The sequence below is a fragment of the Rhinoraja longicauda genome, chromosome 3, assembly GCF_053455715.1.
Source record: "Rhinoraja longicauda isolate Sanriku21f chromosome 3, sRhiLon1.1, whole genome shotgun sequence".
In the NCBI taxonomy this organism is placed as follows: domain Eukaryota; kingdom Metazoa; phylum Chordata; class Chondrichthyes; order Rajiformes; family Arhynchobatidae; genus Rhinoraja; species Rhinoraja longicauda.
In genome coordinates, this window is record NC_135955.1 from 19,619,058 (window position 1) to 19,634,362 (window position 15,305).

Below are 15,305 nucleotides of genomic sequence, written 5' to 3' on the forward strand. Positions count from 1 at the left end.
ACTTGAGAATTGGAGTGTTATCTGAAAGACCAAAGTTGTCAGCAATGGAACAGATGGTCTTGGATAAAGTCAGCAGCCAAATTGTAAGCCTCAGGGAATGGAGTTAATGAGGAAATATTAATCAGAGGGAAGAACCCGTTTCCACTCAAATAATGGGTTGTTGCGAGTGTAGGTGGTTTGATTACACACAATATTTTGAATTTAATTACGTCCTAAATTTCTATTTAGCCACTTCATCTGCTGCTTTGGATGTTAAAAAAACATATGAACCAACGTTAGGAAAAGTCTTTTATTTGCTGGCCTGATATTTCTCTGAAAAATCCTGAGTAATTAAGTGCTTACCATCACAAAATCTATAATTTTGCTTTAGGGTCATAGCGCATGGAATAAGTACCGTTGGCCCATGAAACCTGTGCTGATCATTAATCACCCATTAACTCTAATCCTACAGTAATTCCATTTTTATTCCCTTCACATTTCCTTAAACTCGCTATAGATTCTACCACTCATAAGGTCATAAGGGATAGGCAGGAGAATTAGGCCATTCAGCCCATCAAGTCTTCTCTGCCATTCAATCATGGCTGATCAATCCCTCCCTCCTAACCGCATTCTCCTGCCTTCCCATAACCTCTGACAGCTGTACTAATCAAGAATTTATCTATCCCTGCCTTAAAAAAATATCCACCGACTTGGCCTCTATAGCCTTTTGTGGCAAAGAATTCCATGGATTCACCACCCTCAGACTAAAGCAATTTCTTCTTATCTCCTTCCTAAAAGAACGTCCTTTAATTCTGAGGCCATGACCTCTAGTCCTAGATTCTCCCACTGGTGGAAGCATCCTCTCCACATCCATTCTATCCAAGCCTTTCAGTATTCTATGTTTCAATGATGTCCCCCCTCATTCTTCTAAACTCCAGCCAGTACAGGCCCAGTGCCGACAAACGCTCACCATAGGTTAACCTATCCATTCCTGGGATCATTCTTGTAAACCTTCTCAGGACCCTCTCCAGAGTCAGCACATCCTTCCTCAGACATGAGCCCATAATTGCTTACTCTATTCCAAATGCAGCCTTACCAGAGCCTCATCAACCTGATGTTTTCAAGAGAGAGTTAGATTTAGCTCCATGGGCTAAGGGAATCAAGGGATATGGGGCAAAAGCCGGAACGGGATACTGATTTTGGATGACCAGCCATGATCAAATTGAATGGTGGTGCTGGCTCAAAGGGCTGAATGGCCTACTCTTGCACCTATGTTCTATGCTTCTATGTGAGGGGCAATTTACGGTGTCCATTTAACAAATCAATCAGCACCTCTTTGGAAGGCAGATGAAATTTAAGAATCTAGCAGAAGCCCACAAAGTCACCAGGAGAATGTGCAAACCCCACACAGACGGCACTGAAGGTCAGGTTTGTACTTGGGTTACTGGGACAGTGAAACAGCAACTCTACCAGCTCTGCCATTGTGGCACCTGGTGTAAGTGAAGTCAAAATGTGGAGGTGCTAGTCATTTGTAGTGAAGGTCTACGATGTCCTCACACCCCGCCTGCAACTGGCACTCATTCTTGTACAGTCAGTGGTTGACACAAGCCACTCATGCAAGAGCAGCCCTGCTACGTTGAGATTGAAAGGCGATATTCCTGAGCAGGACAAAGCATTACTTTGCCCACTCTCCCAACCTGTCCAAGCCCTTCTGCAGAGTCCCTGCTTTCTCTACACTACCTGCCCCTCCACCTATCTTCGTATCATCTGCATACTTAGCCACAAAACCTTCAATTCCCTCATCCAAATAATGGATATACACCACAATAAACAGCGGCCCCAGCACTGACCCCTGTGGAGCACCACTAGGAAAGCCGACCAGGAAAAGCCCCCTTTATTGCCACTCTTTGCCTTCTGCCTTTCAGCCAACCTGCTATCCATGCTAGTATCTTACCTCCTGTACCATGGGCCCTCATCTTCTTTAGCAGCCTCACATGCGGCACCTTATCTGAAAATCCAGGTAAACCACATCCACTGATTCTCCTTTGCCTATCCTGCCATTTACTTCCTCAAGGAATTCTAACAGACTCGTCAGGTAAAAGATCTCCCTTTCACAAAACCATGCTGATTTTGGCCTATTTTATCATGTGCTTCTAAGTACTCAGAAACCTCATCCTTTATAATGGTCTCAAATGGAATAACTGGGGGCTGAGCCTTGATCCCTGCAGCAGTCCACTATTCACCAGCTACCACCCCAAAAAGTGAATGAATTAATACTTTATTGTCACATGTGGCAAGTCACAGTGAAATCCTTTGCTTGCGTACGTACCCAAGGCATGCAAATAGTCCGTTTTCACTTCAGCAGCTTACAACCCAGCGGTATGAACGTTGATTTATCTAATTTCAAGTAACCTCTGCATTCCCTCTCTCCCTTCCTCCGCCATCCTACTCATCCTACTCGTTTCGCAGTTCGCATCCCTGTATCCCTTCGGATATCCCAGGCAGATTAGAAAGTTACAAAGTACCCCCACGCCAGGTCCCCCTTTGTTCTTCCTCCTCCCTCATGGTGGTCCCCCCGCGCCAGGTCCCCCTTTGTTCTTCCTCCTCCCTCATGGTGGTCCCCCCGCGCCAGGTCCCCCTTTGTTCTTCCTCCTCCCTCATGGTGGTCCCCCCGCGCCAGGTCCCCCTTTGTTCTTCCTCCTCCCTCATGGTGGTCCCCCCGCGCCAGGTCCCCCTTTGTTCTTCCTCCTCCCTCATGGTGGTCCCCCCGCGCCAGGTCCCCCTTTGTTCTTCCTCCTCCCTCATGGTGGTCCCCCCGCGCCAGGTCCCCCTTTGTTCTTCCTCCTCCCTCATGGTGGTCCCCCCGCGCCAGGTCCCCCTTTGTTCTTCCTCCTCCCTCATGGTGGTCCCCCCGCGCCAGGTCCCCCTTTGTTCTTCCTCCTCCCTCATGGTGGTCCCCCCGCGCCAGGTCCCCCTTTGTTCTTCCTCCTCCCTCATGGTGGTCCCCCCGCGCCAGGTCCCCCTTTGTTCTTCCTCCTCCCTCATGGTGGTCCCCCCGCGCCAGGTCCCCCTTTGTTCTTCCTCCTCCCTCATGGTGGTCCCCCCGCGCCAGGTCCCCCTTTGTTCTTCCTCCTCCCTCATGGTGGTCCCCCCGCGCCAGGTCCCCCTTTGTTCTTCCTCCTCCCTCATGGTGGTCCCCCTGCGCCAGGTCCCCCTTTGTTCTTCCTCCTCCCTCATGGTGGTCCCCCCGCGCCAGGTCCCCCTTTGTTCCTTCCCCCAGCAGCGGTGTCCTCACCTCCGCATGTCCATCCTCATCCATCGGTCGGCCCTATCATTGACAGCCGCATCGACCTCTCCACTATCGCCGCCGGGTCCTCTCCGGATGCTTCCGTAGCGTCGACCCAGACACCAGCCGCGGTCTCTGCTGACCCAGGGGCTGTTGGCCGCGGGCTTTGTCGACTCGTGAGGCTCCGCCACCAATCCTGGTTCGATCCTGACTACGGGCGCCGGCTGTACGGAGTTTGTACGTTCTCCCCGTGACATGCGTGGGTTTTCTCCGCGATCTTCGGTTTCCTCCCACACTCCAAAGACGTACAGGTATGTAGGTTAATTGGCTGGGTAAAATGTAAAAATTGTCCCTAGTGTGTGTAGGATAGTGTTAGTGTGCGGGGATCGCTGGGCGGCGCGGACTCGGTGGGCTGAAGGGCCTGTTTCCACGCTGTATCTCTAAATCTAAAAAAAAATCTACCCTCGCGAGGCCCGGGCTCGGCTGTAGGGTTTAATTAAAGGCTGACTGGAATACAAGTGCACAACCTTTGCTAGTTTTCCCTTGCTTATTCTCCTTGTCGCATCCTGAAAAACTCTTGTTGGTTTTATCAACAACATTCCCCACCCCTTCATAAAGTCTTGCAGATTTTGGCCTATCCTGTAGATATTTACTTAGATTTGCCTAGATAGACACAAAGTGCTGGAGTAACTTAGCGTGTCAGGCAGCATCTCTGGAGAAAAAGGATGGGTGATGTTTTGGGTCGGGACCCTTCTTCAGACTGAAAGTAGAGGGGAGGGAACTGGAGGTAAGTAAAGGCCGGAAAAAAGCAGGGCCAGCAACAGATGATTACGAAATGGTGGAGCTATAATGGCCCATTGTTGGCTGGGGAAGAGGTGATAATGAGAGGGATACAGGGATGCGAACTGTGAAACTAGTAGAATACCTAGGATCGCGGAGGAGGGGAGAGAGGGAATGCAGAGGTTACTGGAAATTAGGTAAATCAACGTTCATATCTCTGGGTTGTAAGCTGCCCAAGTGAAATATGAGTTGATGTTCCTCCAATTTGCATGTGGCAATTTGCATCTGACAGAGGAGGAGGCCCAGGACAGTAGGATCAGTATTTGAATGGGAAGCGGGGGTGTAAATGTTTGGAAACCGGGAGATCGCGTAGGCCAGGGCGGACTGAGCGCAAGTGTTCAGCGAAACAATCACCGAGTCTGCGCTCGGCCTCGCCGATATATAGGAATCCTCACCTGGAAAAGCGGATATAGTAGATGATGTTGGAGGAGGTGCAAGTGAACCTCTACCTCGCCTGAAAGGACTTTCAGGGACACTGGATGGGGTCGAGGGATGGGGACAGGTGTTGCATATCCTGCAGGGGAAAGTACCTGGGGAGGGGGGTGGTTTGGGTGGGAAGGGATGAGTGAACCAGGAAGTCGCAGATGGAAGGGTCTCTGCAGAAAACAGAAAGTGTTGGAGATGGGAAGGCGTGACTAATGGTGGGATCCTGCGAGAGGTGGCAAAAATGTCGGAGGATGATGTGTTTTATGCGATGGCTGATGGGGTGAAAAGTGAGGACTACGGGGACTTGGGCATAGGGGATAGAGTCTTTGCAGGCGGCAGGGTGGGAAGAAGTTTAGTTCAGATAGCCGTAGGAGTCGGTATGTTTGTAATAGACGTCAGTTGATAGTCTATCCCCTGTGATGGAAACGTTGAGATTGAGAAAGGGGAGGGAGGTGTCAGAGATGATTCAAGTGAATTTGACTGCAGGTGAAAGTTAGAGGAGAAGTTAATAACGTCCATATGTTCTGCATGGGTGCAGGGGGTAGCTCCGATGCAGTTGCCAATGTCGTGGAGATAGAGTTCGGGTATAGGCCCAGTGCACGCCTGGAACAGGGATAGTTCTATGTACTCTACAAAAAGGCAGGTATACTGTAGTTGGGGGCAATACAAGTGCCCATGGCTACACCTTTGATTTGGAGGTAGTGGGAGGAGTCGAAGGAGAAGTTGTTGAGAGTGAGGACCACTCCGCTAGGCAGAGGAGAGTACTTGTAAAGTGAGATTGGCTGGGTTTGCAGATGAGGAAATTCGTTTCTCCCCTTTTTTAAGCAATGTGTTACATTTATCACTCTTCAATATGCAGGAACTGTTTTGTAACCTAAAGAACCTTGGAAGACGACAATCAATGTATCCAGTATTACCATGGTTACCGTTTTATTACTTTTTGATGGAGGTTCAAGGACATAGTGATTTTCAGTGCAATTAATTTTTCCAGTGTTCCTTTTTCTAAGTGCATTATTCCTATTATTCCTTCTTTCCTCCTTTTCATTAGACTCTTGGAAAGTAATTAGGTTCTCATCTGTGAGGGCAAACCCAAGTATTTCTGTTTCCCATTCTAAATTCTACCATATATTTTTACTGATGTTAAAGAAGTTTTATCTCCCGCCCCCCCTCTCCCGCCCCCCCCCTCTCCCGCCCCTCCTCTCCCGCCCCCCCTCTCCCGCCCCCCCTCTCCCGCCCCCCCTCTCCCGCCCCCCCCCTCTCCCGCCCCCCCTCTCCCGCCACCCCTCTCCCGCCCCCCCCTCTCCCGCCCCCCCTCTCCCGCCCGCCCCCCCTCTCCCGCCCCCCCCTCTCCCGCCCTCCCGCCTCCCTCTCTCCCGCCCCCCCTCCCGCCCCCCCCCTCTCCCGCTCCCCCCTCTCCCGCCCCCCCTCTCCCGCCCCCTCCCCCGCCCCCCCCTCCCGCCCCCCCCCCTCTCCCGCCCCCCTCTCCCGCCCCCCCCCTCCCGCCCCCCCTCTCCCGCCCCCCCTCTCCCGCCCCCCCCTCTCCCTCACATATACATTATGCATGTGCTGAATTTGCACAGACACATACACTCCACACAATCACATCGAACACGAGCATAAATCTTTGCATATATTAATGGAACAATGTCGTTGTGACAGGAAAATCAGTGACGCATAATCCAGAGTTGATAATTAAAATAATAAAACTGAACAATATTATTGTTCTGTCAGAAATTTTTATTATCCTATAAATCATCTGAACATTTCTGCCAGCGTCACGTTTTTTTGAAGCTAATCTACATAGGATTGATTTGAGTTTTGCAATGAAGTCTGATTTTACAATGGAATTGTTCGTTGCCCTGCTCCCCAATCAATGCCGAGACCCCAATTGATAATTGATGGCAGCTTCAGTGTAATGGACTGCGCTGGAATTAACTCTGACATTCAGTTTGTATAATTAAAACACAGCTGGTGTGAATTCATGTCTGACTAATCTGTCTGTGGGCAGAGCACCCTAACCCAGCAGTCTGGTTCTGGACAGTTTATTTGTTATTAGATATATTTATTTAGAAATGGTATAATCGGGAACTGAGATTGTTAGAATGATTAAAGCCATTGGAAGCTGACCTGACATGGCTAAATGCGCTATATAGAAACGCAGTGAAGGTTTCATGAGAATCTGAGCTCCAAACGGTCAAATTCACCTGAAACTGAATCCAAGTTGATTTCAGTAACAACTATGTTATTAAGGGGAAAAATAGACACGAAGTGGTGCAGTAACTCAGCAGTTCAGCTGCATCTCTGGAGAACATGAATACATGACACCTCACGTCACGACCTTTCCTCAGACCCAGTTTTGAGAAGAGTCCCGACCTGAAACATCGCCCCTCCATGTTCTCCTAAGGTGTTGCCTGATCGGCTGAGTCACTCCAGCACTTTATGTCCTTTTTTTGTAAATCAGCATCTGCAGTTCCTTGCATCTACCAGGCTTTGCTGTCATGCGCTCCGTGGAGCAGTAAGTGAGAAATATACTGAAGAGCACCAACACAAAATGCTGGAGTAACTCAGCGGGGCAGGCAGCATCTCCGGATAGAAGGAATGGGTGATGTTTCGGGTCGAGACCCTCCTTAAGAAGGGTCTCGGCCCGAAACATCAGCCATTCCTTCAATCCGGAGATGCAGCCTGTCCCGCTGAGTTACTCCAGCAATTTGTGTCTTGTCTTCGGTGTAAACCAGCATCTGCAGTTCCTTCCTATACAGAAGAGCTCAGGGTTGATTCCATCCGAAGGAGACCTTGCTATCAGCAGCAGAGGCATGAAAATAAAGAGAACATGCAACTCCACCTAAATGTAATGGTCTGGAAACTTAGTGCCTGGAAACCTAAACCTGATCTTAATCAGGAGTACCTTGGGTTAGGTTGTTGGTGCCTGTGTGCAGGGCCACGTGCCATGACTGCTCAGTATTGCCATCTAGTGTAATGATATGACATTGCAGTATTTGACAAATTTAATGTTTGAATACAGATGATTGTGGTATAATAAAAAGTTACATCTTACTCCACTGTCATGGTCAGTGGAGTAAGCCCTCCACATTCTGGAAAAGGAGCAGATCATAAAATTGAATCTAACTGAACATTTTTTTAAATTTCTTATTCTCAGAAGGTGGATGTGACCAGTCGAGCAGTGATAGAAATAATGACGAAGACAACAGAATATCTGCAGCCCAATCCAGGTACATAAGAAACAGGAGCAGAAGTTGTCTGTACTGCTTTTGTGAGTCTGTTCCGCTGTTCAGTAATGTTATGGCGGATCTGAGGAATGATTTCATCACCTGATCTATCCACCTCTTTCTGCCTTGAATATTATTAATAATTTAGCTTCCTCAGCTCACTGGGGAAGGGAACTGTATGATTCGCAGCCTTCTGGATTTCCTCCTCACCTCAACCTTAAGCAGATGCTCCTTTGCCTGAGACTTTGCCCCTCAGGTCCCAAACTCCTCGACCAGGCTAATATCCGCAAAGTATCTGCCCTGTCAGCTTTCCTCCGAATCCTTTGTTTCAGTGAGATCAGCAAGAAGATCATGTAATATGAATCTTGTGCACTTCCCGATGGTCATGGTCTGACAACATATTTGGTGAGCTACACAGGTGCTGTGAGATTTTGCAGTCTCTCCTGCAGATTGTTGGCAGGGGATAAACCCTCAGAATATCCAAGATGTTGATTTTATCCTCTAGGGTTACAAATCATTGAATATGGCAATGCAATATTTAGTCATTTATTTGCATCACATATTAAGAGGATGCTGAGACTAATATCTATTATGTTCAGCTGCTTGACTCATTGTTCCAAAAATAGATTGGTTTTAATAATTAATCTACTTCTTGTCTCAGTTTCTGTCTCCCATGACTGACGAGATGTTGGCCTGATGAGGAGGGACCAATAACATTTTTTGGTGATACACTTTAAGGGGGACAACTTTGACATGGGAAGATGGCCAAATACATAGATTGATGGATGACATGAACACATAGGCTGGAGAATGGGGAGCTTGTCACCCATAAATGTGGGGTTTACAACATTCTTTGTGTGTGTGTTCTTGCTCTTGATCCCACCCGCAGACCTGATACCTCAAGGTTGGGCCTTATGGATTGAAATCTCCAGGAGCCCTTTTCTAACAAATATGGAGCTGCCTATTACTTCACTGAAACACTCTGAACAGCCAGTGTGCAATTGAAAGATAAGGTACCAAATACAAATGACTATAGTATTGTTGGATAGCACAGGTACCATTGCTGTCTCAAATTCCAATGACCTGAGTTGAACCCTGACCTCTGGTGCTGTTTGTACGGGGTTTGTATGTCTCTCTGTGATCACATGGGTTTTCCCAGGTGCTTCAGTTTCTGTCAAAGACTTGCTGGTTGGTGGGTTAATTGGCCGCTCTATATTGCGCATGGTGTTGGCAGGTGGAAAATTTTGATGGGTGTATCGAGAATAGCTTGCTGGGAAATGGGATTACTCTGATAGCTGACATAATGATGATAGGCTGAATGGCAACCTTCACGACATCACGTGAAAATTTGAACCGACTAAAATGCATGCAGGATATTATATCTTGAAGTCCTTTCACATTTGGGGAGCTAAGCAGTGTAGGTCAGTTTGGGGAGTTATGAAGGTATATTTAAGGATACTATTAAAGGGATGCAAAAAGGTGGTAGGGGCAGAGATTTTCAGTGTGTGATCCACAAGTTGGCAGATAACCTCTGAGCAAATGGATGTACGGTATTGGAGGAATAGGGAGCTTTAGTTGTGGATTTTTCTGAAATGGGTTACAATACAAAAGGGGAGGTAATGTGTGAAGAGTGCTGGGCTCAATCTTCGTCCATTCTCCAAGGCACAAGCAATGAGCTGGGCATCAGAAAAAGTAGGACCAGTCAGAACATTGGTGCAGTGGAGAAGGACTTCAATGGTAAGGTGAGTAATTTGCAGTTTCTAGAAGGGCTGGTGGGGAGGATTGCGAGACTTCTTCAGCAACAACTCAGGCGAGAGGCCAGAAATGGGTTGCAGGAAGCAGGCGGTGAAGAAATAGTCATATTCCAGATATGCATATCAGTCAGCCACCAGTGATCAGATTAACCATGAATCGTTTTTTTAGCAGGTTGGAAGTGGAATTATCGTGGAGGGGGCCGACCCAAGATGGGGGTGGGAGGTGGGACCTCATGGGGTCAGTGCTGGGGAGGATTGGGTGGCTCCTAACAGCCCAATGGCAGGCATCAAGCTCTTGGAAGGTTTTGCTGGAGGGAAGGATAAGGAGCCTGAGGCAGGAAACCTTGTAGACACAAAATGCTGGAGTAACTCAGTGGGACAGGCAGCATCTCTGGAGAGAAGGAATGGGTGGCATTTTGGGTCGAGAGTTTTCTTCAGGGGTCTCGATCTGAAACGTCACCCGTTCCTTCTCTCCCGCTGAGTTACTCCAGCATTTCAGATTTTTTTTTTAGATTTAGCGATACAGCGCAGAAACAGACCCACCGGGTCCGCGCCGCCCAGCGATCCCCGCACACTAACACTATCCTACACCCACTAGGGACAATTTTTACATTTGCCCAGCCAATTAACCTACATACCTGTACGTCTTTGGAGTGTGGGAGGAAACCGAAGATCTCGGAGAAAACCCACGCAGGTCACGGGGAGAACGTACAAACTCCGTACAGACGGCGCTCGTAATCAGGATCGAACCTGAGTCTCCGGCGCTGCATTCGCTGTAAGGCAGCAACTCTACCGCTGCGACACCGTGCCGCACAGCATCTGCAGGAAACCTTGTGGTGCCTGATGCATTGCTGCTCATCTAGAACCCCATTCCCCCACATTCCTGCCCCTCCCTGTCTCTGACCTGCAGGCCTAACTGAACCTTCCCACCATCTGTTGACCCGTTACAGAAAGACTTCTTCACCTCCACTGAAGACTCTATTAATGTTCCTTTGGGGCCTCTTCTTCTCAGAAGAAGCATTTATATACAAGCGTCTAAGCACTCTGTCCACCACAAACCCAGCCCCTGAAGACTGCTCCTTGATGGGAGCAAAGCAGGAAATAGAGTCTGAAGAACGGTCTCGACCCGAAACGTCACCCATTCCCTCTCTCCTAGATGCTGCCTGACCTGCTGAGTTACTCCAGCATTTTGTGATACCTTCAAGCAAGAAATAGAAGTTCTTTAGTTTAACACTTGCCACTTCTAATTTATGAGGAGAGAATCAAAATTCGCAAAGGATCTTGAATGATATTTCTGTTTTAAGATAAAACAGTTGAGAAATCACATTCTTTGGTTGAGAAATCACATTCTTGTTTCACAAAACTCAGCAGGCATATGTAAGACACTTAGGAAGTTTTTAGCATGCATGTTCCACAGCCTGAGTCGTAATGCTGGCTGGCACATTGTTCCAAGACATGATGTCATGCAAATCAGTTTTTGTTTATGCTATACTATATTTTGTTGATGTTTTATTGAATGTCTCTTTTTGTCCTGTACCTTGATCCAAAGAGTAATTACGTTTCTCAGTTTAAAACACAATTTAATGATTGCATTTTTCCTCTGAGTGGTTGCACAGAATGCAGCGGGCGTTCATTTTGACTGCTGAGTAGGTTTTTAAACAAATCGCATAATGCTTAAAAATGACAGTGATAACAGGCATTAAAGTCCTCTTGAGCTTCAGTCATTCCTAAATATGGCAATATGTAGGAAGGATTAACAGGACTCACTCCAGTCTCTCTGAGATCCCACATTTGGCTTTCATTGTTCAGTCTGAAGAAGGGTCTCGACCTGAAACGTCACCCATTTCTCTCCAAAGATGCTGCCTGTCCCGCTGATTTACTCCAGCATTTTGTGTCTATCTTCAGCATGTCTTCAGGATGAGATGGGAAACCAGAGCATCCACCAGAAACCACGCAGTTACAGGAAGAGCATGCAGTGTCCAAGCAGACAGGACCAGAGGTCAGAATCCAATCCAGGTCACTGAAGCAACGAGGCAGTAAAACTGACTGCTCTGCCATAGTGCCAGCCATTCTGCAGATTACATATTTAAGATAAAAAAGAGGAGGATTTTTTGGATGATTGCCTCTGCTCTCTCCTATCTGCCCTTTGTAAACTCAAACTAAATCCCTCTTAAACATCTACATTTCAGAAAATGCGACTGTGGTTTGTGCTCCTCTTGTGGTTGATAGTTGTTCCATGAACCTTTGGCATTATTGTGGTGAATCTCTATTGCAGTCCTGCAGCCAACATACCCTTTCCCCAATGCCCTGCTCTAACTTGGTCAAAAATCCAATTTAAGCATAATGGTTGGGTTTCAGATAAGAGCCATTAGCTAAAACAGTACACAGACAATTCATCATTGTGCAGAAAACAAAGTGCTGGAGGAACTCAGTGGCTCAGGTAGCATCTGTGGAGGGAATGGACAGGTGACGTTTTGGCGACTGGCGACTCAGACCATTCTCGTTGCACTTTATTGAAGTCATGAGCTCTAAAGCTGCACATGCTTCTCCAGGGAAGCAGATTGCAGCAAGCTTTGATAATAGACAATAGACAATAGGTGCAGGAGTAGGCCATTCAGCCTTTCGAGCCAGCACCGCCATTCAATGCGATCATGGCTGATCACTCTCAATCAGTACCCCGTTCCTGCCTTCTCCCCATACCCCCTCACTCTGCTATCCTTAAGAGCTCTATCCAGCTCTCTCTTGAAAGCATCCAACGAACTGGCCTCCACTGCCTTCTGAGGCAGAGAATTCCACACCTTCACCACTCTCTGACTGAAAAAGTTCTTCCTCATCTCCGTTCTAAATGGCCTACTCCTTTTTCTTAAACTGTGGCCCCTTGTTCTGGACTCCCCCAACATTGGGAACATGTTTCCAGCCTCTAATGTGTCCAATCCCCTAATTATCTTATATGTTTCAATAAGATCCCCCCTCATCCTTCTAATTCCAGTGTATACAAGCCTAATTGCTCCAGCCTTTCAACATACGACAGTCCCGCCATTCCGGGAATTAACCTAGTGAACCTACGCTGCACGCCCTCCATAGCAAGAATATCCTTCCTCAAATTTGGAGACCAAAACTGCACACAGTACTCCAGGTGCGGTCTCACCAGGGCCCGGTACAACTGTAGAAGGACCTCTTTGCTCCAACAGTCTCGGGCCAACATGTGCACCACAAGGCAGTCCTGGAGCAGGGATTTGTCCACCTCCCACCTCACCATCAACTGCACAATATGGTTCAATTTGTACAGATCAACCAAACACCAGAGCTCATTGGGTAAACACCAGAGCACACTGAGTATCAGCCCTGCTGGCAGCACATTGCAGCCAATGACTTGAGAAGTCTGGCACTGGGAAAATGCTCACTCGTTATACGATGCAGCTGTACGTCGACCCAAAGTTACAATTTCACTTGAATGGGGAGCCAATTGTCAGTCAATAAGAAACTGGGTTGATTATGGTTTGTGTCACTACTTTTCTCTGTGTTCAGCCTCCAGGGCAAAACTGACAATGATCAACACCATGTCGAAGATCCGAGGACAAGAGAAAGGACCTGGCTATCCCCAGGCAGAGGGGCTGTTGGGTGAAAGCATGATCAAATTTGGCAAGGAGCTTGGTGAAGAATCTAATTTTGGTGAGTCTTTAGCACACAGTCTCACACAGTTCCTCACCAGCACATGCCTGTCCCAATGCAAACATGCACTTACATGCCACAGATGCTGCATGCACATTTAGTTTAATTTAGTTTGGAGATACAGCGTGGAAACGGGCCCTTTGGCCCACCGAATCTGCTCTGACCAGTGATCCCCGCACATTAACACTATTCTACACACACTCGGGACAATTTACCAAAGCCAATTCACCTACAAACCGGTACACCTTTGGAGTGTGGGAGGAAACTGAAGATCTCGGAGAAAACCCACCCAGGTCACGGGGAGAACGTACAAACTCCGTACAGACAGCACCCGTAGTCGGGATCGAACCCGGGTCTACTGGCGCTGTGAGCACTGTAAGGCAGCAACTCTACTGATGTGCCACCATGCATCTAAACTAAACACAACATGCATAAACAGTGCACAGCCACAGAGGCACACACACACACACACACACACACACACACACACACACACACACACACACACACACACACACACACACACACACACACACACACACACACACACACACACACACACATTCTCACTCTCCATCAAATTCACATCCCTCTGTGCACACATAGACAGGATAAACTTGCTTGCTCAAACATGTGCACGCATTTTCTTTATTGTACTGAGTGGCGCTGAAAACAATATTCTGCTTCTTTGAATCAGGTATTTTGTCAAATGTTCAATGAAATGGGAGAATGCCAGTGTGGATAGACTTAACACAATCTAACTAAACATATTTGGAAATGCTGAAATACATTGTCGATATGGAAGGTAATCTCCCCATTATCCTTTTGCTCTTGCAGAGAGAACAGTTTGAGTTGGTGTGTACAGTCAATGCTCCACACAATGCAAATGCTTTATATGAAACACTGCTGCCGTATTTCAGACGGTCCTGAAAAAGGCCCCATGTTAGAGTGATGGGTCCTTTCCCTGTTTTTTAATACATAACACGTGAACATTCCTCGATTTCCCTGCTATGAATACACCTAGGAGTATTTGGGGTGAAGTAGAGGGCAGGTGTTGCAATCTCCTTAGGTTGTGCAGGATGGTGAAGAGAGAAGGTGAGTGGGTGCTCTCTCTCTTACCAGAGCATCCCATTCCAGCCCCTCTGGAACAGTGCAAAGAGAGAGGAAGAGGAGGATGTGTTTGCTTGTGACATTTTGTTGAAGGTGTTAAATAAACTACGGTATGTGGAATGTGGAGGGCAGTTAACTTTCTAAATCAAATGAGTAAATTCAACGTTGAAAGACACAAGCATCAGTATTGAATGGGGTTGCAGAATTAATTTTCAGCATAGAACATTGAACAGTACAGCACAGGAACACAATATTTGTATCAAATATTACGCCAAGTTAAACAGATCTCATCTGCCTGTACATGATCCATATCCCTTTATTCCCTGCACTACCTTGTGCCTATCTGAAAGCCTCTTGAACCCATTATAGTATCTGCCTCCACCATTACCCCTGGCAAAGTGTTCCAGACCCCCACGACTCTCTGTGTAAAAAGAACTTGCCACGCATATCTCCATTAAACCTTTCCCCTCTCACCTTGTATCTATGCCCTCTAGTGTTGAACATTTCCACCCTGGGGGAAAACGTTCCGACTTTCAACCCTATCAATGCCTCTCATCATTTTATATTGGAAGATCAGTGTCTTTCTAATAACTTCACCAAGCACAAAATAATTTTTGACATGCCTTTTTATTGTACCTCTGTTTTTAAGAGCAATGTAGGCCTCTTGTCATGCCAACTTAAGGTTGGTGGGGTGAGAAGGAGGCACATGTGAACAGAATGTTTCAGACTTGCAGCTCCACAGTTTATGCATTTATTGAAAGAGTTATGGATGTATTCATCATGTCAGGTGTGGCCATTCAGAACTGCGACTGAATTTAGTGAATGTATTCTTCCGCATGCTAAGTCTTAATATTTGTTATACATTTTGGAAGATCTCCCATCTAAATTAAACCTACTGTTAGTCCAACAGTGATTGATCAACTCAAAAGATCCAATGTAAAAGAGGCCAGTAGTGTCGTTAAAAACTCATCTGCACTGTTCCAGAGTTGGTTTAAAGAGCAGGTTTTGACA

The 15,305-nt window shown here is 47.2% G+C and overlaps 1 protein-coding gene across 1 annotated transcript in view; it reads left to right on the forward strand.

The window, feature by feature from the left end:
* Positions 1 to 15,305, forward strand: part of LOC144592339 (endophilin-A1-like) — a 130,220-nt gene that overhangs the window by 88,604 nt on the left and 26,311 nt on the right. Inside the window, exons 3-4 of the mRNA XM_078396871.1 lie at positions 7,689 to 7,761; positions 13,041 to 13,184. Coding sequence (XP_078252997.1) covers positions 7,689 to 7,761; positions 13,041 to 13,184 — 217 coding nt within the window. The remainder of the gene's footprint in view (positions 1 to 7,688; positions 7,762 to 13,040; positions 13,185 to 15,305) is intronic.